The 26,044-nt window shown below is 38.1% G+C and overlaps 1 protein-coding gene across 2 annotated transcripts in view; it reads left to right on the forward strand.

The window, feature by feature from the left end:
- The window catches only part of LOC136862709 (kinesin-like protein KIF3B), a 397,790-nt gene that overhangs the window by 181,946 nt on the left and 189,800 nt on the right, over nt 1-26,044 (forward strand). For both annotated transcript variants that reach the window (XM_067138926.2, XM_067138927.2), the window contains exon 12: nt 8,821-8,953. In XM_067138926.2, the coding sequence (XP_066995027.2) occupies nt 8,821-8,953 (133 nt within the window). The remainder of the gene's footprint in view (nt 1-8,820; nt 8,954-26,044) is intronic.

Here is a 26,044-nt window from a genome sequence, read left to right on the forward strand (position 1 = left end):
TTGCTGATATTTTGAATACATTTCAGTATTCCTAATCAACTGCAATGCCCATTATATTATCGAAGATAACATACAGTAGGTTGCAAAATATCAACCAATATTAGCCACTCTGCCTCAGCTTATATTGTGTGGTTACATGCTTACTGTACAGTCCTTACGATGCCTCTACAGTGCAGCTTTTACACAACAGCTTATGTGCAGTAAGTAGCATGCCTGTTTTATATCACGGAGTATTATGCCTGTTTTTATGGGCGTCTGCAAGAATTTTCTCGGGAAGGGGCAAATGAACATTGCTGCTGCTGCTGCTGCTACTACTAATTATATTTCATCATCCAAACCACTTGTTTTACTATAGCTGTCATAGACATAGAACTACTTCTACGAGAACAGGAAATACCAAATTATTAATTAATTACTGTGTGAAATTTTAATTCAGACTTGCTAGAAAGCTGTACCTTCTGTAAAGAGGAAATGCAGTCTTCTTAAGGACTGCCTGACGAAAGCTGAAATAACTTCTTGGATAACTACATTCTTTTCCTTGATACAAGCTGTTCATGCAGAATTTGCCAGGTCTTATATCAGTAATTGATGCACGCAACCACATTTTCACATGGCATAGTGCGCTGAAGGACATCTCCATCGTGCAGATTGTTGTAGGGATGGTCATTGCAATTTTCAATTCATTCTAGTGGTTTATAAGAGTCACATGAGAGATTTCTGTATCAAGGGAAGTTTCCAGATGGGGACAACAGCCCTACCCTGCCCCTCATTTTGGACACCCATGTGTTTTCTGTCTTGTTGTTGTTGAGTCATCAGTCTGTAGAATGGTTTGATGCAGCCCTCCATGCCACCCTATCCCGTGCTAACCTTTTCAGTTTAACATAACTGCCATATTTTACATATGCTCCAATCTGTTTGTGATATTCATACCTTGGTCTACCCCTACCATTCTTACCGCCTACACTTTGCTCAAAAAACAACTGAACAAGTCCTGAGTGTGTTATGATGTGTCCTATCATTTTATCTCTTCTAGTCAAATTTAGCCAAATTGATCTCCTGTCGCAAAGTCGGTTCAGTATCTCTTCATTTGTGATTTGATCTGTCCATCTCGCCTTCAGCATTCTTCTGTAACACCACATTTCAAAAGCTTCTATTCTCTTTCTTTCTGAGCAAGTTATCGTCCATATTTCACTTCCACACAATGCCACACTCCAGACAAAAGTCTTCAAAAACATCTTTCTAATTCCTATATCAATGATCGAAGTACGCAAATTTATTTTCTTCCTGACCCGGTCAAAGAACTGGAAACAAGATGTGGATTTTCAAGAAAGGTCTTCCTTGCTTGTGCTAGTCTGCATTTTGTCGTCCTTACTTCTACCATCATTATTTTACTACCCAAGTAACAGTATTCATCTACTTCCTTGAAGACTTCATTTCCTAATCTAATATTACCTGCATCACCTAGCTTTATTTGACTGCGCTCCAATTCTTTTGTTTTGGACTTATTTATCTTGTACTTCTTATCCGAGGCTCTGGCCATACCACTCAGCTATTTCCCTAGATCTTCTGCAGTCTCATAAAATATCATCGGCAAATCTCAGGGTTTTGATATCCTCTCCTTGGGTTGTGATTCCCTTTCCAAATTCTTTGATTTCCTTTACTGCCCGTTCTCTATAAACATTGAAAAGGAGGGGGACAAACTGCAGCCTTGCCTCACACATTTCAGGATTACTGCTTCTTTTTTCAAAACCCTCGATTCTTATCACTACAGACTGATTTTGATACAGATTGTAGATAATTCTTCATTTTCGGTATCTGGTCCGATCATCTTCAGTATCTCAAATAGCTTGGTCCAATCAACATGCTTTTTATAGATCTACGAACGCCATATATGTGGGCTTGTCCTTCTTGATTCGATCTTCTAATATCGGGCATAATGTCATGATTGCTTCAAGTGTTCCTACATTTCTTGTGAAGCCAAATTGATCTTCTCCCAACTCATTATCAACTTGTCTTTTCCATTCTTCCGTAAACAATACGTGTTAAAATTTTGCAGGCATGAGATATTAAACTAATGGTACGGTAGTTTTCACACTTATCAGCACTGGCTTTCTTGGGAATAGGTATAACAACATTCTGCCAAAAATCGGATGGCACTTCTCCTGTCTCATACATCTTGCACATGAAGTGGAATAACCTCGCCATGCTGATTTCTCCTAAGGTAGTCAGTAATTCTGAGGGAATGTCATCAATTCCAGGTGCCTTGTTGCTATTTAGGTCTCTCAGAGCTCTCAAATTCGGACCTCAAAATTGAGTCTCCCATTTTATCAGTATCAACAGCCTCTTCTTGTTCTGTCGTATGTGGTAGAAACTTCTGAATTATTGGCATTCATGTGTTTTTTTTTTTTTTTTTTTTTTTTTTTTTTTTTTTTTTTTTTTTTTCCCCTAATGTTTGCTTACGCTAGATTTCAGAAGATACAGTTGAAATTTCATTGTCTGATTCCAGGTGTGACATTCCATAAATAGAGTAAAAATTAGTCTGTTCGTCTAATCTATCCTGGGTAGCTGCTGTTGCAGCTGATTCTTTATGATACACTTGAACAGGCTTTAGCTCTTTGTGGTATGTTGGCTTTAAATGACAGTCTTTCTGTATTGCTTGTAAATGATTTTGATGTTATTTTTGCCTAACATCTTTCCAATCTTATCCATCTTATTTATGCTTACCAGTATAGCTGTCTTTTGTGAATTCAGTCACAAAACAGTTACAGAATATTCTACTTGGACTATACCAGTGGCATCAGAATTCTTTTGAGTAAGGGCAAATCTCCACAGTATAAGCTGTGGCAAAGAGACAGTGGAGTCAACATCTGGCTGAATAGTGTGATTAGCTTGTATCATTGAGGGGTATTTCAATGGACTTGATAATAAATACCCCAATATACAGAGTGGAAGGTAATTCATGCCTGGAAACATGACTGTTAATAGATCCTGGCAAGAGGATTGAAAACATTAACTCTCCTGTGGATAGGGCATAGAATATACCCTCAGTATCCCCTGCCTGTCGTAAGAGGCGACCTTGGCAAAACATTGGTTTGTGGTATGGAAATCGTGAATGGGATCCCCTGTGGATAGGAGGGTGTGAATACATCCACAGGTAAACCCTGCCTGTCCTAAAGAGGCGACTAAAGTGGTCATGTAGCTGTTGGTCCCCTCTTGCAGACCGATTCAAAATTTAAGTGTGCATGCTGGTTGGAGATGGGCAACTTGCATGTGCGATACCACCCAAAAACCCAGATGGTTTTGGGTGGAAGTGCCTTGTATCTGTTGAGATAGTATTTGCCTAAAAAACAGGTCCCTGATTAGCTGAATGCGTGAGCAGAAACCCCTCTTCAATTTCTGTGGGATACATAACGATACATAACCCTATTGCTGGTTGCTACCAGGACTGACAGGGACAAGTTCAAGCATGCAGAGAGCCATAATATTCTCCAAGCATATTGAAGGAGTTGAGTGCTTGAGAGAGTACAGAAGATTAAGACTGGTTGCTTATTGCTCGAGACTCACAGCACATCCCCAGTGGAGGCACTGTTGAAGTTAACCACTTAGGTAATATTCCTGTCAAAGTGGAGAAACACAAGTCTCTGAACCAGATTTGTGGTATTTTCTACCAGGATCTGGTGTTGAACACAGATAAAAACCTCAAAGAAAATATGAAAGAACCATGGCATGGTAAAAATCCAGCGGATTATGCACTAAGTCAATGTCAAGGACATTGCCACAGGTGCATTCGGTTATCTCCTTTGAACTTCCTCTTTTTCCAGAGAAGGTTAAGGTTACAAGCTACCATTGTGATGTTAGGCCGTACATCCCATCTCCGTTGCAGTGTATTTTAACTGCCAACGTTTTGTGGACGTGATACCCAGCAGCTTGAACAAGTCTGTTTGTTCTACTTATGTACACGATGCCTATGAAGCAGGAGGATACCTACCTCCACCTCAGTGCACTACCTGAGAGAGAGAGAGAGAGAGAGAGAGAGAGAGAGAGAGAGAGAGAGAGGGGGGGGGATATCCAAGATATCCAGGAAATTAAAACCCTGGATGGCCTTTCAGTCCTTAAAGCCCTTGTTCCAGGAAGCCCGTAAGAAGTACAATGAACAGGCGAGTTGGCCATGCAGTTAGGAGCGTGCAGCTGTGAGCTCACATCCGGGAGGAAGTGGGTTCGAACCCCACTGTCGGCAGCCCTGAAGATGGTTTTCAGTGGTTTCTCATTTTCACACCAGACAAATGCTGGGGTTGTACCTTAATTAAGGCCACGGCCGCTTCTTTCCCATTTCTAGGCCTTACCTGTCCCATCGTCGCCATAAGACCTATCTCTGTCGGTGCGACGTTAAGAAACTAGCAAAAAAAAAGTACAATGCTATTAATGCTCCATCACAACAGATGCATGACAGCAGAATAATACTGAGTCTGATACCCTCAGGCTCATAGTTCGTCCAGATTAATGAAAGAATAAAATCAACACCTGTTCCTAAGTGTGTTCCTGGGTCTGTTATAGTAGTTGCTTCCGGAAGCAGTGCCACTCAATGTAAAGCCCGTAGAAGGGGCCTGCCCACTTTTAGTCAACATTGTGTGGCTGTGGAGGGCACTTTGCAGTCATGGCAGGGGAGGAAAGCCAGGGCCACATTAAAGCCAGCAGAGGCGGCATCATTAACTAGGGCAATGATAAAATCTAAGCAAATCCAAATCCGAAAACAATAAATATACATTTCCCAATTTTGTGAACAAAAATATGTAAAAAATAGTAAATTATTCAAAAACAGAGGCTTTAAATCAGCATTCAGAACTAACAATGCGTTTAAAAAATTACTAAATGCAATCTAAATTTAAAAGACCATGTTTCCAAATCAGGAATCCAAATGGGACAGTATGGGCGCCCAACCCCGCGAGGGTGGGTTAGTCTCAATTGATTTCCAGTACCAGTTTCGCTTTAGCGATCCTCACCTGGACTGTGTGGGAAAATAAGTGTATGAATAATAAGTATAAATGAGCTGATAGTAATAATAATAATAATAATAATAATAATAATAATAAAAAAGGCTCGGATGTTTAGGAAGCCATGTTTTTTCTTTGTATGTATTTTCTTTCCTGATTAGATTTTGGTGCAAATCAGGTGATTGTCACAATTAAGTGATTTTTATTTGTCATATAAATGCATATTTTGGCTATTTTTTGTCATAAGGTCATACTTTGAGCTATTTTCATAGAAACTTCATATTTTGGTCATATTTCGGTAGTATGACAGCTGTAGCTGTGCAAAATCATCTGCAACTTACCGAATGTGAACTAGTGTTCACAAAACTGCTTCTCGGTATCATATTTGAAGTAATACCATTTGTATAGAATGAAGGTCATAGTCCTCACTGCACTTTTTACCCCACCCGCTGTATGAGCTAACTACTTCTACCAATCGCTCACTTGTCTTTATTCAGATATTAGAACCTCAATCTACTTTCACGTAGACAAGCATCTGTTTAGTCAATCGTATCCAAGCACACAATCCAGTATACCTAAGGAAAAGAGTTCCACTAGTGTTAAGATCCCCAGTATGCAGAAATCAGTAACTTTACTCATATACAGTATTCCTTTTTCTCATTACAGATGTCACACACGTTTTAATCCATAGTATTGACGGTCTCACTACACTCCTCAGCACAGTGTTTTCATTTTAATAGTCAGCAAGTTTTATTTGACAATTCAGGAATGATCTATTAGACAAGAGGACTTTGTACCTCAATATATTCTTAACTCACTAATCATGATCACTGTCGCTTCACTTCATTACGATTTTTAATTTGTTTGTGTATTATGTGATTACTGTATTGCTACTGAAGATGGCCTTGAGATTAGGCTGAAACGTGTATAGACTGTGCTTCATCTAACAAATGACTTGATTGTATTTATAAGAAGGATTTTATAAATATTTTCATTTGTAAAGTGATAACCGTCAATACGGAATGAGATTTATAACTTGCATTTCTATGAGGTAGGAAATGGAGAATCAAACCGGACGTAGTGAAATGGGATCTCGTAGTCTTTGGGTGGTTGGGATTCGGTTTGGGGATTAGTGGGGGATTTCCAGGACCAATTACTGTAATCGAAGCTGGAATTGGTGCTCATGATTGGAAATTAAGGATTTGCCGGGGTCCTGGCTACTCGATCTACCAGGGTGGTTCCAACTTGGGGTTAGGAGCTGTAGTTGGTGGGTTCAGGGGTGCCGTGTAGCACTGGAAATGGTCAAAATCGTAATGAGGACCAGCGTAACTCGGCGCTACTTAATAGGCTGCGGTCGGACCAGGTATAGTTTAACTGATCTCGCTGTGGCAAGGTTCGAACTTCGAATCGACGCTATTAAGAGCTAGACAAATTGCTTTCATGGTTCTGCCCTGCGATTGCTGGCAGACTGAGCAGGATATTGATTTCTGCTCCGTGCATGGCTGGGGGCGAGCAGGGGCTCGCGGTGGCTGTCTGGACGTGTGGGCGCTCCTTTCGGCCGAGCGTGGTACTACATAGTACCGTGGAGTAGTCGCTTGGTGGTAGGCGAGCTAGCTGGTAGGCAGGGTGCTGGCTGACCGCTTGGCTTGGCTCTCCGTAGTGTGCTTAGAGCGAGCGCTCGGCCGAGTGCTGAGCGTGTGAATCGAGTCAAATCCAGAAACCAAATTCTAATGCCATATATATCGGCCAAAAAAACTTTCTCTACACCAGGAACAAAAAACCCAAAAATGCATTTATACACAATAGACACCTAGCCTTCTGTGAACGCGTATATGATAACGTCCACTACTTCATGGACATAATGCACAGATCTTAAAATAATGAAAATGAAAATTTACAGCCTCTTTCCAGTTTCAACCGAGTCAGGAATTGAATGAATGAAGCCCCCATCTAGCAGCCAGGATAGGAACTGTGCCAGAACCTCTCACTTTCCTATAGGTCAATAATTGAATGACTGACCAATGAAATGAAGTGATATTGGAGTGTGTTGCTGGAATGAGATGACAGGGAAAACCAGAGTACCTGGAGAAAACCCTGTCCCATGTCCGCTTTGTTCAGCACAAATCTCGCATGGAGTGACTGGGATTCGAACTACTGAACCCAGCGATGAGAGGCCAACACGCTGCCACCTGAGGCACTACGGATCTTAAAATATTACATGCTGAAAATCATAGAAAATGATCAAATATGAAGGAGGCAATAAAATACACATTGCAAAAAAAAAAAAGCCAACCATAATAACCTCAACAATCACATGCGTCCCATAGTCCACCAGATTTGTTGGAGCAGAGTCCAGAACATACACATCCCTCTCGACAGCATCCAAGATGTGCTCATTGGGATTGAGATCGAGACTCCTCAGGTGCCAGGCAAGCCTCTGACATCCATTGTGTGCTCATCGAATCATTTGGCCACAATTTGGGAGTGATGGCCTAGAGCATTGTCTTGCTATAGGTACAGGTCACCTGCAGGGTGCTTGAGGAGAACAAAGGGGTGAACATGATCTACCAGCAGGTTCCTGTAACGTTTACTGGTGAGGGATGTCAGATGTACCAGGGGTCTCATTTCATCCCACGTGAAGAGCCCCTGTACGAGGAGACCGCCACCTCCGGCCTGAGCTGTACTGTGCTGACGAGGGATCCATTGCCCCATGTGGTTGACGAAACCTTCGTACCTGGCCATCGGCGTGTACCAACTGTGTATCTCCACTAGTCTGTCCAGGCAACCTTTTCACATGCTTTGAGCACCCAATGATGGTGTTAATTTGCCTATGTCAGTCATTGTGCTGTATGATGGGTGTTGAGCAGGGATACCCTTTTGGGACACTTGTTTCTGTGCCCCATTGTAAGGAGATTCTTCTAGATGGTTTGCCTGCTCACACATCATTGTCATCCAGCATTGAATTGGAGTGATCTGCTGCACTCTGGCCTGTCCATCCACTCTAATGATCCAAGCTAGCTGATGATGGAATCTCTTATCGTCAATGCATTGTACACCACAACATTTGACCCTGTTGGTTTTACCCAAATTCATGTACTCATGATACACTCTTCAACCGGTGGCCTTTGGAAATCCCTCTGCCTGCACAAATTCAGTGATTGAGCAGCCCATGCATCTGGCGCAGACAGTCTGGTCTTGATCAAATGCTTCGAGATCTTTTGTCTTGCCCATCCTGTAGTCATCTGTTACTCGTACAGCACATTTGAGGTCTATCCTTGCTGTTACATGCCACATGCTCTTATTACATTTGCTGGGCTGAGCACAGCACAGTTTTCCCAATATGGCAGCCATCTCTAATTCAGTTGTTTACAAGTGTAATTATATCTGTTATTTGTTGTGGCTGAGTATTGCCGTTTGTTTGTTTGCTTGGTGCTCAGGATAGAGTTGCAATACAGTCAGTTGATATTTTAAGTGTGTTTTAAGTTTAGAAATCTCTGTTGCTAAATTTAAAGAATGTGTTTTCAGGGCACATTTTGAGTACTTCGGCTTTTCTTAAAACCAACTGTACTCCACGTCATTACTTCTGGCGCATTACAAAGGATACCCCTGGGACAGAATTATGACACTGCGATTTCTCATAAAATCTACTGCAATTGAAGAGATGTTAGACATTAACAAAACTTGTTTTTCAAGGGGTATTAAACATATTATGACCATGATACCACTTTTGTTGCATTTCTTCTATTATAGTATATTTGTCTTTGCTGACTAGCTTCTACATTCATGCTAATTTAATCTCACTTTTATTTTTTTTATTTTACTTATTCAGGGTGAAAGACTGAAAGAAGCATCAAAAATCAACCTTTCGCTTTCTGCATTAGGCAATGTCATATCGGCATTGGTGGATGGTAAAAATCCACACATACCTTATCGTGATTCCAAACTGACGAGGATACTTCAAGGTAAGGTTTTAAAAATTTCACTAGTATAGGTTTCTGTGATCACTCTTTCCATGATAAATTGATCAATAATAGGAAGCCAATAGATTTCATACAGAGCACTTGAGGGTATAACAGTGTTACTGTAGCTTGTAATAATTTCTAGTGTGAACCAAGATTTTAAATTCTTAAAATGGTCATTTAGCACTTTATAGGATCTTTAAATCTTTCATTCAGCCTGTTTATTTTTTTTCAGTGTGGTTCTTGTCTGAGCTATTAACCCATTGAACTGCAATTTTTCTTGAAAGTAAATATACATTGATTGCAATTTAATCTGACTTAAAAGAGATCACTTCTGCTACAGCAAGTTAACACACTGAAACACAGTTCACATTCTAACAATAGTTCAACACAGTGTGGTAGATCTTAAAACACTCATATACATGCAGTGCCACCTTACACTTGTCACATTCATAGCGGGATTCACCTCTGTTCTTTCCCTTGGGATTTTTTCCTCTGCAGTCATAGCAGACCTCGCAAGAAAAGCCACAGTGAGAAGATGAAGAGATTTTGGGAGAAGGAAAAGTCAACGACATCAGCTAAATAAGTTTAATTGCGCTCATTAGTTGGGCATAAGGAAATAATAATAATAATAATAATAATAATAATAATAATAAAAACACAAGATTGACAAACCGGATCAATACTTTCTTTCAGCAGAAGAAAAACTATGGGGCTTGGAGAACTGAACTCTGTTGTAGCAAGAAGATTACACCACATATTATTTGGCACATTGTCTGTTTGTGTACACGTTCAGTTTTCTAGGTTATGCACATGCCCACCTGCGTTCCCGTCTTCATTTTCTTCAATAATGCCATCTAATTCTTCGGAATTACTAATGCTAACGTCACTTGAAGGTAATTAAGTATCACTTTCATCGGAAAAACCGTCACTGACATCGCTTTCCTCCAAAAAACGTAATATTCGAGCTTCATCCGACTCGGCCATGACATTGACTTTACCTTCACTAAAGCTTTACGCGGCAATTTACTCGATCGTATTTAGACTCTTTGGCGGCGAAATACGTAGCTGAAGGGCAAAGATAGCTGAAATACGATTACCAACATCTCGTAGACATGTTGGGATTGCAAAGAAATATCGATATGTATCCTTGGAAACCTCAACAAAGCAATAAAGAGGGTGGACGGAAATTTCCGTCATTGCATTTATGGCAACCCGCGGACACTGACGGAAATTTCCGTCATTGCAAGGCAATGGGTTAATTTATGCCTGGAAAATGTGAAGATATTGAAAGAATTTTTAAAACTTAATAAACATGCAGCATTCATGTGACTGAGAGTTAGCTACATGGTTTGAGCCACATAGCTGTGAGTTTGCAGTCGGGAGTTAGTGGGTTTTTATATCACTGTTGCCAGCCCAGAAAATGGTTTTCTGTGGTTTCCCATTTTCACAACAGGCAAATGCAAACACACTGTAGTTTTCATAAGACTTTTCTGAGTATGATGTAAAAGTGACATATGGTACAAAAACCTTCATTTATAGACTGTTAAGCCTTTCAACATTCAGTCTCCAAGCCTCTGTGTGAATTAACTAAAAGCCGTCTCAGTATTCTTATTTCCAACTAGCTCTGTGACCTTGTTTTGTTCCATACTTATTATTAAAAACATTCTATCCATCGATGCCCCTCTACTTCTTACTTTCCATAGTAGAGTCCATTATTCTCCTGGGTAAACTATCTTCCTTAATTCACTTCATTTGACCCCACTACCAAAGCCCATTTATACATACAGCGTCATCCAAGTTTATTCCTATCTTAATCATTTTCTCTCCTCCTGAGTTCCCTCCTGCCATAGTTCCCACCTGTTTGTACCAACAATCTTTCTTGCTACTTTCACATCTGTTACTTCTAACTTATGAATAAGATGTCCTGAGTTAACCCATCCTTCACTCCCATACAGCGAAGTCTCTGAAAAGGGACTGATGTAAAGATACAGTAATTTCATCCGAGAACTGTCTTCTCTTTTACAGAATACAGTTGACTGCAACCACAAGCTCAATCCATTAGCTTGACTGCAACTTGATGAAATTTCACCTGGTATACTACTTTCTTAGAATACACATCCTAAGTACTTGAAATGGTCCACGTTTCAGTTTCGTTTCCCTTACCTGGCGTTCAGTCCTCTTACATTTCTTCCTAACTGACATCACTTTAGTCTTGGATATGCTAATTTTCATATCATACTTGCTGCACTTTTTTTCAAACTCCAAAATATTAGACTGCAGCTTTCAGCACCAAGTCATCAGCACAGGCCAAACTTCTTACATCATTTCTGCATAACTGAATCCCACTGCCATCTAATACCTTTCAGCAAATGTTACATGTATTATATGAACATAGGTGAAAGATTACAGCCTTGTCTAACCCCTGTAACTACAGTAAAACCTTGATTATCCATCCCTCGATTAACCGTTATGCGGATGATCTGTTGCCAAAAAAATTTCAAATTTATTAAAAGCAATGTACAGTTGCTCCAAAACTGAATGAGCGTACTCTTGATGTCAATAATAATAATAATAATAATAATAATAATAATAGTGCTTTTACATCCCACTAACCACTTTGACGGTTTTCGGGGTTGCCAAGGTGCTGAAATTTTGTCTCGTAGGAGTTCTTTTACATGCCAGTAAATGTACCGACACGAGGCTGACATATTTGAGCACCTTCAATACCACCGGACTGAGCTAGGATCGAACCTGCCAAATTGGGGTCACAAGGCCATCGCCTCAACCGTCCGAGCCACTCAGCCCGGCTCTTGACATCAGGGTATGTTGATACAGTATTCTGTTTTGGAGCGACTGTACATTGACTCTCTGACTCCTGAGTCCATGATCATAACATACAGCAACTACTGTACGTACATGCGCATAGACCGGCAATCAGCATTGGAGACATGACTTCATACATTTTTTTACTACGTAATTTTATGTTACGTAAAATTATATAACTTTTAACTGTTACGAAAGAAGAGGGATGCCATTCAAATTCAACAGTCACACACTTTATTATCCATTCCATTGGTGACGAATAATGTACTGTAATGTGCCCTCTCCCAGCCCATGGAGCGTAGAGTACGGTATGCTGGTCATTTCTACTTCAGAATGATACCTACAACTCATTTGGTAGTGTGTAACATCTCACGGTACCATACATAGATCTTTTACATAGTTCTCTGTCAAGGTTAAATATTTTCACCACAGGCTACTGCATCATAAATATTTCATAATGCACAGGAATCGGAAACTAGCCTAGCGGTACGTCATAGTCAACCTCCGCTATTAGTATCAATCAATCACTACTGATCTGCATTTAGGGCAGTTGCCCAGGTGGCAGATTCCCTATCTGTTGTTTTCCTAGCCTTTTCTTAAATGATCGCAAAGAAAATGGAAAATTATTGAACATTTCCCTTGGTAAGGTATTCCAATTCCTAACTTCCCTTCCTATAAACGAATATTTGCTCCAATTTGTCCTTTGAATTCCAACTTTATCTTCATATTGTGATCTTTCCTACTTTTAAAGACACCATTCAAACGTATTCGTCTACTGATATCCTCCCATGCCATCTCTCCACTGAAAGCTCGGAACATACCACTGAAATGGATCTTTTTGATGAAAAGCTTGAACAATATATATTACATTAGGAAAACAGAATATCAAAAATAAGGCTTCAACAGGATAAGAACAAGACGGTTAAAAGATACAGTTTATGCTCATGTTTGAGGCCAATATTTTAAAATAAGGATGGAAATAAGTAGTTGAATTGAAGGCCGTGTAGTTTAAGACGTCTTGGAAAGTTGGATAAAAATCGTGGTATGTCGTGAAGTGCTAAAAAACATCGAATGAGTTAGCTGGAAAATTTATAATGTCCAATCACGGACCATTGTATTGGTATTATTGGAATTTGCCATAAAACACTGCTAAAATATCAAATAAAAGGAGGTCGGCTGGACGACAATTTCGTGTAACCGGAAAATGCCTCCTGTAGACGTAGATGTCCGTAGTATTATTATTTATAAGTTTCATATTCCGTATTGATTGGATTCAATGTAATAGACAAGAAAAATGTTCCACCGATCAATACATTTATTGTGAATGAATTATTGCACTAGTACCGGTTTCGGCCTATCTTGGCCATCATCAGCTAGCACACAAATTTACAGTCATTAGACAAAATTACAAAGATGTTATGTTAGAGCATCCAGATGTCTAATGAAAAATGGAAGTAAAATATATTGCAGTATGTTGCGTTAAAATATCTCTGATTAAAAGTGTATTCGTATTTATTAATGAACATAACAGGCGTTCAGCCCCGAATACATGTTCACAATAATAATAAATAAATAAATAAATAAATGCTAACTACTGCTACTGTACACCTTGGCCGTGCCATGAAGCCCGTCAGATACTCCGGAAACGTGACCTCAAAAGTTAGGTCACCACGGTAGTCATCCTCCGTCTCTTCATGCCACGTCCAGCTACTCCCCTGTCTAATTCTAAATTCACACTTAAGCCACCCTACTCCTCCAACAGAAATTTACAAACAAAAATAATAAAACATCAATAACTAATAAAATTAATAAACGTAGTCCAACCTAAGCCACCACTCTCCACCATATACAAAATAAAATGAACAATAAAACAAAAAGACCTAACGCCACAGTTATAGACCAGAACCAACTCCATCAACAACAGTTTACAACAACTCACGAATAAAAATAAAAGTAAAAATAAGACTAAGAATAACAACTATCCCATTTCTTATTGCTGGTCCCAAACTATCTTACCTCCTCAGCCGGGTCTATGTTTACATTCTACTGCGGGTGTTGCAACTTTCTGCTTGTTATCACTCACACGTACCCACTCATCACGCAACCTTCTTGCTTCAGCATTTTCATCACCTTTATTGTTCCCTGACCTACTCCAAAATAAGCTACAACAGCAACATTACACGATTGCATACCAAACCAGCCATAACACATTCCAATCCACCATACCACAACTTTTACCAATCCGCGTTATCATTGCTTCATTTCATTTCATTCCGCCATAACACTCCATAATAAAATTGCCTCTCCATCTCCAAAAATTTTGGTAATGAATAACAAATACCAATCACGCATATACCAACACCTCTCCAACATCACATTTCTTCGTCCTCTCCATAAAAATTCAATACTCATACCAGACACCAATACAATAATACCACCTGCCAACTCCCACGAATTCAGCCGTAAATAAACCATCTCAATACCAAACCATACATCACCTCATATCCACATTTCCAACACCTCATTTCTATATATACCACTTCTATTTCTCCGACAATTGCACTCACCTTCTGCCTTCCACTATCTTATATCACCACTTCTCCCACACCACATTCCAACGATATAACACCTCATAAATTAATCATAACACACAATCATAAATACTAAGCCTTCAATACTTCCAACACCACATTTCAGCAATACAACACCAACTCCACATCATATACCACCTCTACTTATATCACCACTTCTCCCACACCACATTCCAACGATATAACACCTCCTAAATTAATCATAACACATAATCATAAATACCAAGCCCTCAATATTTTCCAACACCACATTTCAGCAATACAACACCAACTCCACCTCATATACCACCTCTACTTCTTCTACCATTACACTCACCTTCTGCCATCCACCATCTTATACCACCACTTCTCCAACACCACATTTCAACCCTATAACATATCATAACTTATATACCACTTCTCCATCACAACATTTCAGCCTCCACAAATAAATACCATTATAACTTTCAACTCCACTAACACCACCTCCATCTCTTACCTCTTCTACAATCATGCCCTTAATTACTTACTTACTCGCTATATTATTGTTTTTTGCTTCTTGTTACAATACCCTCATTACTTTTCGTAACTCTCCACATGTCAGATCAAAAATTAGATGGATGGCTTTTCCGGCGTTTGCTCTATTAACCAGCGTTTCGTCTTAGGTCTGACACTAGACTCTTCAGAGTGGGATGTGTCAGACCCTACCCACTGACGCTGGGGTGTATGCAGGTGAACTTATCAGAAGCTTATTTATGAAGCACAGTCTGATAACTGCATACGGGAGATAAAACTCCACAATGGAATTAATGCCCGCCTAGCAATTCCAAATGGAAATTCTAAGTTCCCATGAAGGGAATTAGAGTCTAGTGTCAGACCTAAGACGAAACGCTGGTTAATAGAGCAAACGCCGGAAAAGCCATCCATCTAATTTTTGATCTGATTTTTGATATGCTCTATTGGTGGAAAAGAATCTAATTCCCTTCATGGGAACTTAGAATTTCCACTCTCCACATGTCCGTAAAGTTTCTATTTCTCCCTCCGCTCAAACTCTGATTCCGCTCGAAACTCTCACCGGTTAACTCTGACCTTACTTTTTTACCCTGATCTTGCCTTACTACACCACTACACTCAGCTCTCTCAGCTTCTTGTTGCTCACTCTCCTTGCCCCCATCACCCATTTGTTCTTCAGCCTCTCCACTGCACTGTCCGTCCACTGCTCTTTCCTTGCCGTTGTTTTGCCTATCCTCTCCACTAATCGCTGCACTACTCCCTTTTTCTTCAGCCCGCTTTGACTTCATCTCTAAGTCCATCCTCAGCACACTGTTCTTTGTATTTCGCCTCACTTGCCTACAGTTTATTGCACTACTCTCCTTTTCTCCCTCTTGTTTTAACTTCGATTCTAAATCCATCAATCTATCCACAGACCAGATTCTCTTCCAGTTTTTGTCTGACATCACTAGATTTTGACCTCTGATAGTTGCCCTCAGCCCCTGTTTTACAGCCAGTATCTTGTGTTTTCTGAGTAGCCTCTCATTTCTGATTGCGTCACTTCCCACGTCTCTCTTTATCCATATTTTATCCCTCTGGACATTTCCCGCATTTGCTAACACAATATCCGCCATCAACGTTGAAAACAATTAAACCTTTATAGGCCTATTGCCTCTAGTTCTCCCCACTCTCTGCACATCGTCAATATCCACTTCACTAAAATTTATTTTAATTTTCCCCTGTATTAGGTCCACTACTTTATAAGTTGTAATTACTTTGACTTCACTCGTCTCCTCAGGCACTCCATAAATAAACAAGCACTTCTTCCTTCTATATAAAGTATTCGCTTTCACTTCTACTTTCAGCTTTAAATTCTCCTCTTCAAGTCGTCCTACTTTTTCCCTTAATGCTACCACTTCCTCGGTGTTATTTCTCACCTGTGCTGCTATGTCGTCCGTTTTTCCTCTTATCCATACTTCCATTTTTTCAATCTTACTGGTCTGTTCTTCAATCATCTCTTTTATTTGCCCAAAAGGGCAAACTTCTGTCAGCACCTCTCTTACAGCTCTTTTGATTGCGTCCATATTTTCTCTTTCCTCATTTTTACTAGATGACGGGCCTGGGTTCAACTCGACTCCCCCAATACATAGTAAAATTATAATCACTGCTGCCGATAACAATAGTTCTCCTTTCCTCTCCATATCCATTTTACACCCACCTGGCTTCTTTTCTTCTTTCTTCATTTTCCTCTGCCATCTTCCTATCGTCGCTCTGAACTGCTCTATACCAATCATTGTTGGCCCACTTCTCGGCAACCTTCCAGCACTCCACACTCTCGAACTCCACTGCCCCTCCCGGAACTCACCGCTCAATGCGCTGATTAAAAGTGGTGATGGTTATAATAAACTAAAACCTATTGATTGAGCATGGACATGAGTACATAAACACATCAAAACACATATGCCACATCATAAGACACTAAAAATATAGCACATTAAACACATTAAAACATGGTATATTTTAAAAACGTCTATTAAAATTTGAGTTCATGTTGCGTTGCATTCATTCTTCAATCCTCTTGTAGTTCTTGTGTTGATTAAGTTGTATTAGGTGAATATCGAGAATGTTCTATGGCTGATATACTTTGTATTGGTATGTTATAAGAACTCTTGTCATTAAAATTTGAAAATTGAGTACTGTGCAATTCAACTGTTGATGTAGTCAGGTAAGATTTATATATACAGCAAGATAGGGTTTAATTTGAGAGCAGTTGGTGGTGACACCTCTCTCGTCTATGCACGTTATATGGTTGTTATCTGTAAAGAAAAGCTAATATGAGTATAGCGTATGTATGAAGGAATGCCTGGATTTATGTGTGAAATGAAAAGAATACTTACTGTTGTTGCTGTGGAGGTTGTGTACCGATATGTTTGGAGATTTGTTGTGTTCTGCTACGAGTACGTCTGGGGCTCATGTTAGCTGTGTGGAGGGATGATGTTGGAGGGGATGGAGGAGTGGCTATTGTGAAGGTAGGGGCTGGGTTAGGTTTGTGATTAGTCAGTTTGTTATGACGTGTGTTTACTAATTTGAGATAGTCATTTTTTATTGCAGGAATGACTTTGTCAAAGATGATACTGGTTTTCTCTGTAATGTCGTTGATGTTATGATTGGGGTTAGTGTATTGATCCAAAGAAATATAGAAATCTTCGGTTATGTTGAGCAGGGGGCCCTTAGAGTTTATGTTTAATATCATCGTGTCATTATTGATGTCTGTGAAGTTATGCTTAGATTCTTCTACATGTTGGCCTATTGATGAGAAATGGTTGTGCTTTACTGCATTTATATGTTCATTATAACAGACAGTGAAGTTTCTGCCTGTATGTCCAATGTAGCTTGTGTCACAGTTGTTACATTTGATGCGGTAGACACCTGATTGGTTGTATTATTATTATTATTGACTGTTTTGGTGTTGTGTATAGTGTTGGTGCTGTTGTGTGTGGTTTTGAATGCTATTTTCAGGTTGTGCTTCTTAAAGATATTAGTTATAGTGTATATATATATATATATATATAGGTGTTGTTGAAGGTAAATAGGACATAATCTTTTTTCGGTTTGGCTGTTTTGATTAATTTAGTTTTAGGTTGGGATTTTATTTTGTGGATGATTTTGTTGACCATTTCTTTGCTGCATCCATTGTATTTGGCTATGTTGTGGATTAATTTTAATTCATTATTTCGATCTTCTATTGTCATTGGGATATTGAAAGCTCTATGTATCATACTATAATAGGCTGCTCTTTTATTTGTGTTAGGATGAACGGAGTCATTTTTTATGGTATTTAAAGTGCGTGTGGGTTTCCTGTAGATCTTGTAAGATAAGCGAGTGTCATGCCTGGTTATTGTTAAGTCCAAGTAATTTAAGGTACGGTTATTTTCAGTTTCTTTAGTGAATTTAATTTGGGGGTCTAAATTGTTAAGTTTGTCTAGTATAGTATCTGCATCAGTGAATCTATTATCTATAATTACGAAGATATCATCGACAAATCTACACCAAAAATATATATTATCTATTTTATTAATTGGCGAGTGTTCTAGGTAGTCGATATATATTTCAGCTAATATTCCGGAAGCAGGAGATCCCATAGGTAATCCTTGCTGCTGATATATGGTATCATGAAATTTGTAGTTATTGTTTAAGGCAAATTTAAGCAGAATCACAAATTCTTCTATTTCTAAGGTGCTCAAGTTACTATGGTTTTTTAGGTTAGATTTAATTATTTTGACTGTTTAATAGGAATGTTAGGGTACATGTTTGTTATATCAAATGATGTAAGGGTATGATGTTTTTCGATCTTTAGTTCTTTGGTTCTGTTGCAAAAATCTATTGAGTTTTGTATTGTTTTGTTTGCTAAAAATGAATAATGCTTCTTCAAAAATTTCTGAATGAATTGTGATAACTTATAGGTTGGACTGGCTTTATAGTTTATAATCGGTCTCATGGGTACATTTTCTTTGTGTATTTTAGGGTAGGCCCTTGCGGATGGTAATTGGGGGTTCATAGTTACAAGTGTAGCAGATTCTGTTTCGGTGAGAATAAAGTGTGTGTTCTTGAGTAGATTTTTTAAATTCCTTTGTATATTATTGGTTGGATCTCGGCGTTTAATTGAAAACGTGTTGTCCTGGAAATATTCTTTAGTCTTTTTTATGTATTCATTCTTATCCATAATGACCATAGTGTTGCCTTTGTCGGCTTTTGTTATTAGTAGATTGTTCTGTTTTTTTTTTGTTTTTGTTTTTTTTGAGTTTGTTTAGGCCAATAAATCGAACCTAAACAAACTCAAAAACAAAATAAAACAGAACAATCTACTAATAACAAAAGCCAACAAAGGCAACACTATGGTCATTATGGATAAGAATGAATACATAAAAAAGACTAAAGAATGTTTCCAGGACAACACGTTTTCAATTAAACGCCGAGATCCAACCAATAATATAAAAAGGAATTTAAAAAATCTACTCAAGAACACACACTTTATTCTCACCGAAACAGAATCAGCTAAACTTATAACTATGAACCGCCAATTACCATCCGCAAGGGCCTATCCTAAAATACACAAAGAAAATGTACCCATGAGACCGATTATAAACTATAAAGCCAGTCCAACCTATAAGTTATCACAATTCATTCAGAAATTTTTGAAGAAGCATTATTCATTTTTAGCAAACAAAACAATACAAAACTCAATAGATTTTTGCAACAGAACCAAAGAACTAAAGATCGAAAAACATCATACCCTTACATCATTTGATATAACAAACATGTACCCTAACATTCCTATTAAACAGTCAAAATAATTAAATCTAACCTAAAAAACCATAGTAACTTGAGCACCTTAGAAATAGAAGAATTCGTGATTCTGCTTAAATTTGCCTTAAACAATAACTACTTCAAATTTCATGATACCATATATCAGCAACAAGGATTACCTATGGGATCTCCTGTTTCCGGAATATTAGCTGAAATATATATCGACTACCTAGAACACACGCCAATTAATAAAATAGATAATATATATTTTTGGTGTAGATTTGTCGATATCTTCGTAATTATAGATAATAGATTCACTGATGCAGATACTATACTAGACAAACTTAACGATTTAGACCCCCAAATTAAATTCACTAAAGAAATAGAAAATAACCGTACCTTAAATTACTTGGACTTAACAATAACCAGGCATGACACTCGCTTATCTTACAAGATCTATAGGAAACCCACACACACTTTAAATACCATAAAAAATGACTCCGTTCATCCTAACACAAATAAAAGAGCAGCCTATTATAGTATGATACATAGAGCTTTCAATATCCCAATGACAATTGAAGATCGAAATAATGAATTAAAATTAATCCACAACATAGCCAAATACAATGGATGCAGCAAAGAAATGGTCAACAAAATCATCCACAAAATAAAATCCCAACCTAAAACTAAATTAATCAAAACAGCCAAACCGAAAAAAGATTATGTCCTATTTACCTTCAACAACACCTATATATATATATATATATATATATATATATATATATACTATAACTAATATCTTTAAGAAGCACAACCTGAAAATAGCATTCAAAACCACACACAACAGCACCAACACTATAAACAACACCAAAACAGTCAATAATAAGAAATACAACCAATCAGGTGTCTACCGCATCAAATGTAACAACTGTGACACAAGCTACATTGGACATACAGGCAGAAACTTCACTGTCCGTTATAATGAACATATAAATGCAGTAAAGCACAGCCATTTCTCATCAATAGGCCAACATGTAGAAGAATCTAAGCATAACTTCACAGACATCAATAATGACACGATGATATTAAACATAAACTCTAAGGGCCCCCTGCTCAACATAACCGAAGATTTCTATATTTCTTTGGATCAATACACTAACCCCAATCATAACATCAATGACATTACAGAGAAAACCAGTATCATCTTTGACAAAGTCATTCCTGCAATAAAAAATGACAATCTCAAATTAGTAAACACACGTCGTAACAAACCGACGAATCACAAACCTAACCCCGCCCTTACCTTCACAATAGCCACTCCTCCATTCCCTCCACCAACATCCCTCCACACAGCTAACATGAGCCCCAGACGTATTCGTAGCAGAACACAACAAATCTCCAAACATATTGGTACACAACCTCCACAGCAACAACAGTAAGTACTCTTTTCATTTCACACATAAATCCAGGCATTCCGTCATACATACTGTACCAGGAAAGCCTAGGTCCTGGTCCATAGTTATCAACAGAAATGTTGTTCCAGCATATAAGATCCGTCTGACGTACGAACATCTAAGTAAAAGAATGTTCCGGTATGTACCAGACTCCACGAGTGCGCTAGGCGGAGTCAAGTGACGTCACCTGTCGTTCAAAGCTCGCCTCCCCTTATCACAGGCTTTTCGCCTGCAGGTTAATTCAGGCTTGGTTTCTCTCAAAATGTTTGCTCCCGCTCTCCTCCTGACCATTTTGATGTGATGGGTTTCCACTAGGATTTTGACAGCGATTTCAAACTGTTTTGTCGTTTTTATAAACTAATAATTTGTAAACTATGAGGTCCACAACCTCACCATGTGCTACCATTATTCATTTCCATCTGCATCATTTGTTTTCTCATTCCCTTGTTTCTTAGGTTAACGCAGTTTTTTAGTATCAATTATTATTTCAAATTAACTCCTGTTTCACTGATTTTTGTTGCAATAAGTTGTTTTTTGCTCTGCATATTGATGTAAATATTGTATATTTGTGCTATTTTGTTTCTGTCTAGGCTCTCTTTTGTTTGTTTTTTCATTTGTGCTTTCATTATGTTTTTTAGCATTTTTTCAACTCATATTATGTAAATTATTCCAACCCCCCTAATTTTTTCACTGAAGATGGCTCAAACGAGCCGAAACATGTCTGAACTTGTTTACTCCGTCTAATGACGGAATATATGATGTATTGAATAGGAGGATACTTTCATTTTTCGCCATTGTAAAGTGAAAACTAGAGATATTTCTCGAAAATATCTTTCTTTTCACAAGTTTTCAACGCCTGTACCAATTTTAATGGAACAAATGCTAAATTGTAGCGGACGTCATGAAAACTAACCTCTATAAATTCCAAATTAATCCATCCTATGGTTGCTGAGTTACAATGATTTAAAATCTAACAGAAATTACGCACTCACGGTCACATGACCGAGAGATACTACCCCTCCCAGCGCCAGCTATATATGCCACTGGGTCAAGGCTAACAGGTAGTTGTGTGTTGAGTTGAGTTCAGTTCATTGCAAGCAGTCCAGTCTAGCAGTGCAGTATGTGTATGAGTAAGAGAGAGGGGAGACTGGCCCTCACATAGTATGTTTGTGCAGTCTCGAAGACAGTACTTTTCGTCGTGTTTCGCGGAGACGAAATTACGGGCTAGTAAATCGCCATCGTACTTGAAAAAAAGACGTCGCACCGTAAGTAGTCTATTGTGCTGCGACTACGATATAACTTACAGACATTTCGAAGTATAACACGTACGAAATCAGTGAAGTTCGAAGTTGTATATTGGACATTCACAACATGACGTGTGGACTTAATTAATTGCACACAATATTAAATTACCAACAGAAACTGTCGTGTACAGTAACTTTAACTATTCTAGAACTTATTTTCTAACATAGCACATCCTTGGACTATGTCTTTTTATTTATGTGCCATATTAGGACTTGACGTGTTACAGTGATAAACTTAGTGAAAGTTAAGAACTTTTTCTAAAATAAGATAGTCCTATCAACATTAGAGAATCAGTGTTATCTGTCAGGACAACGATTCAAAGACTGGTTAGAGACGGTCATGAGAAATATTACGTGTTTGCACTGTGTTGGACGTTCTCAGTGACAGTTTAAAATAGTGGGTTTTTTTTTTTTTTTTTTTGCAACAAGGACTGTGATCACTCATTGGACGTCCTAAAATTAACATAGTATCTGTAAATACTACTTGCATGTTCCGTGTGTTAAGATCATTTCCACGAGCAGCAGAAATCTTCAGAAAATTCTACAAGATCCAACTACCTTCAACATCATTTCATCTATGACGTCAACGTGGTTTCTTCGTGGAACTTCCAGTTCGAGTCATCGTCCGCACCCGCGGTATGTTCCAGATTCTCATCAGTATTCGTAAGCCAAGTTTTTTTTTTTTATAAGTGAGTAGTCACACACTGACTTTCGTTGTTTTTTTTTTTTTTTTTTTTTTTCCTTACCAATCGTGAACAGTGGTTTACCCAGTGCTGCGTGTGACGATACTTCGTAGTTTTCCACCATTACTCAAAATTCATCTTTTAATGATAAATCTATTTTCAAAATCTATTTCACATAAGAAAGACTCTAGGAGTTTCAAGTGTTCTATGTTTCAAGGCTCACAAACTGAGAAACTCTCAACAGAAGTTCAAATTCTTATTTTCAGTTATAAGTGTGTTCATGTCATGTCATAATACTTAGAAAGACTTTAGGTGAAAAAAACTGACACTTTGTTTTCGCAAAAGACTATTGGATCTGTGAGATTTATTTATTTTCACAAATTGCATTCAAGAAGATTTACGTTAACCCTTTTGATTTCAACAAATTATTTGCATTCTATATCGACATTGCAGGGTGGTGAATTGATTAACATTATTAATAAATTGTTTAAAAAAGGGTATAACCATCTATTATTCGCCCTGTGAGTCTATCCTGCTCTGTACCGCCTCCAAAAACCAACTTCCACTACCTGAGATCCTTCTCATGCCTTACGCCCCGAACTTTTACTGGTACAATACGCTATACTCATATTAGCTTTTCTTTACAGATAACCATATAACATGCATAGATGAGAGAGGTGTCACCACCAACTGCTCTCAAATTAAACCCTATCTTGCTGTATATATAAATCTTACCTGACTACATCAACAGTTGAATTGCACAGTACTCAATTTTCAAATTTTAATGACATGAGTTCTTATAACATACCAATACAAAGTATATCAGCCATAGAACATTCTCGATATTCACCTAATACAACTTAATCAACACAAGAACTATAAGAGGATTGAAGAATGAATGCAACGCAACATGAACTCAAATTTTAATAGACGTTTTTAAAATATACCATGTTTTAATGTGTTTAATGTGCTATATTTTTAGTGTCTTATGATGTGGCATATGTGTTTTGATGTGTTCATGTACTCATGTCCATGCTCAATAGGTTTTAGTTTATTATAACCATCACCACTTTTAATCAGAGATACTTTAACGCAACATACTGCAATATATTTTACTTCCGTTTTTCATTAGACATCCGGATGCTCTAACATAACATCTTTGTGATTTTGTCTAATGACTGTAAATTTGTGTGCTAGCTGATGATGGCCAAGATAGGTCGAAACCGGTACTAGTGCAATAATTCATTCACAATAAATGTATTGATCGGTGGAACATTTTTCTTGTCTATTACATTGATGTCCGTAGTAAACAATGTTGTCAATTTATTCTCAAGATATAATGTATGTCCTAATGTATCTGCAGCGTTAGTCTGTTTGAAGTTTCATAAAGATTTACACATGGCTAATAAAATATTTTCACTCATAATATTAATTCATTAGTCAGCTGATACAAATGGAGGTTAGAATCAGCCTGTTGCAAATGTTCTTGGTTTGTGTTTGTTCCTAGCAGTAGGCTATTCTTGACTACAACCGACTATTAATCCATATGTTCGATAGGCTCACTTGATATTTTCGTTGTTGTGACCGATACATACGAGAATGGATAAAAGAAGTTAAAATAATGTGAGAGAAGAAAGTTTCTTTGCGGGAAGTGAATGGGTTAAAGCATCAACTATTCACAGCCTTTTTCATACTATAACCCTCCTTGTTCTTTTTACTTTTTTATTTTATGTGCTCTTCAAAATCTGTTGAGATGGACTAGCAAAATCTTGGTTTACCCCTTGTGGGTGGGGGCGGTAGAATAACACCTGCGGTTTCACCTGCCTGTCATAAGAGGCAACGTTTTGATATTCTGTTTTCCTAATGTAATATATATTGTTCAAGCTTTTCATCAAAAAGATCCATTTCAGTGTCAGACATGGATTACTTTTTAAGAACAATGCGTGACAGTTACTTTTAGACGAACATTTCAATTTTTCAAATTGATTTTAGTATAAGTCCTGTTTTATTCAATATTTTTGTACTGTAAACATTTTGCATCCACAGTATTAACACTTGTAAATATTCATCAATATGTTTTACGTAAATTATGACTCCATAGACCATGTGTGTTTTATGATTGATTGAGGCTGATGCCCAATAAATAGTGGGCGAAACATGTACCCTCAAAATTTTCTTATAATTTCCATGTGTATTTAACCACACTGTAGTGGAATAAATTGTATTGAATAGGTGGTATTAAAATTGCTCCTTGTATAAACTTTGTGATTAGCTATTTTTCAATACAGAATAATGATGAGAATAATGGTTTGGAACATACCACTTAATCAAGCAGCTAGTCTCCTTTCTCCCAAGTCTTCCCAGCCCAAACTTTGCAACATTTTTGTAACGCTGTTCTTTTGTCGGAAATCACCCAGAACAAATCGAGCTGCTTTTCTTTGGTTTTTTCCAGTTCTTGAATCAAGTAATCCTGGTGAGGGTCCCATACACTGGAACCATACTCTAGTTGGGGTCTTACCAGAGACTTATACGCCCTCTCCTTTACATCCTTACTACAACCCCTAAATACCCTCATAACCATGTGCAGAGATCTGTACCCTTTATTAACAATCATATTTATGTGATTACCCCAGTGAAGGTCTTTTCTTATATTAACACCTAGGTACTTAAAATGATCCCCAAAAGGAACTTTCACCCCAGGGTTAAAAGTCAGGTTGTGAGTTTCACAAATAGGAAAAGTCCTCTCAGTGTTAATTACTGTGTTGATGGGGTGAGGTGAAGGTGTACCTATTAGTGGTCCTGTGATAACAAGGCAGCCACAAATTTTTCACAAAAAGATGGGGCTCTCAAGGTTCTCACCAGTGTCCAATGGTTCGCTACAGAGATTTAAGGACAGACATGACATTTCAGAATTAAACATCGAAGGAGAAAAGCTAAGTAGTGACAACAGTGCAGCAGA

The sequence above is a fragment of the Anabrus simplex genome, chromosome 2, assembly GCF_040414725.1.
Source record: "Anabrus simplex isolate iqAnaSimp1 chromosome 2, ASM4041472v1, whole genome shotgun sequence".
In the NCBI taxonomy this organism is placed as follows: Eukaryota; Metazoa; Arthropoda; class Insecta; order Orthoptera; family Tettigoniidae; genus Anabrus; species Anabrus simplex.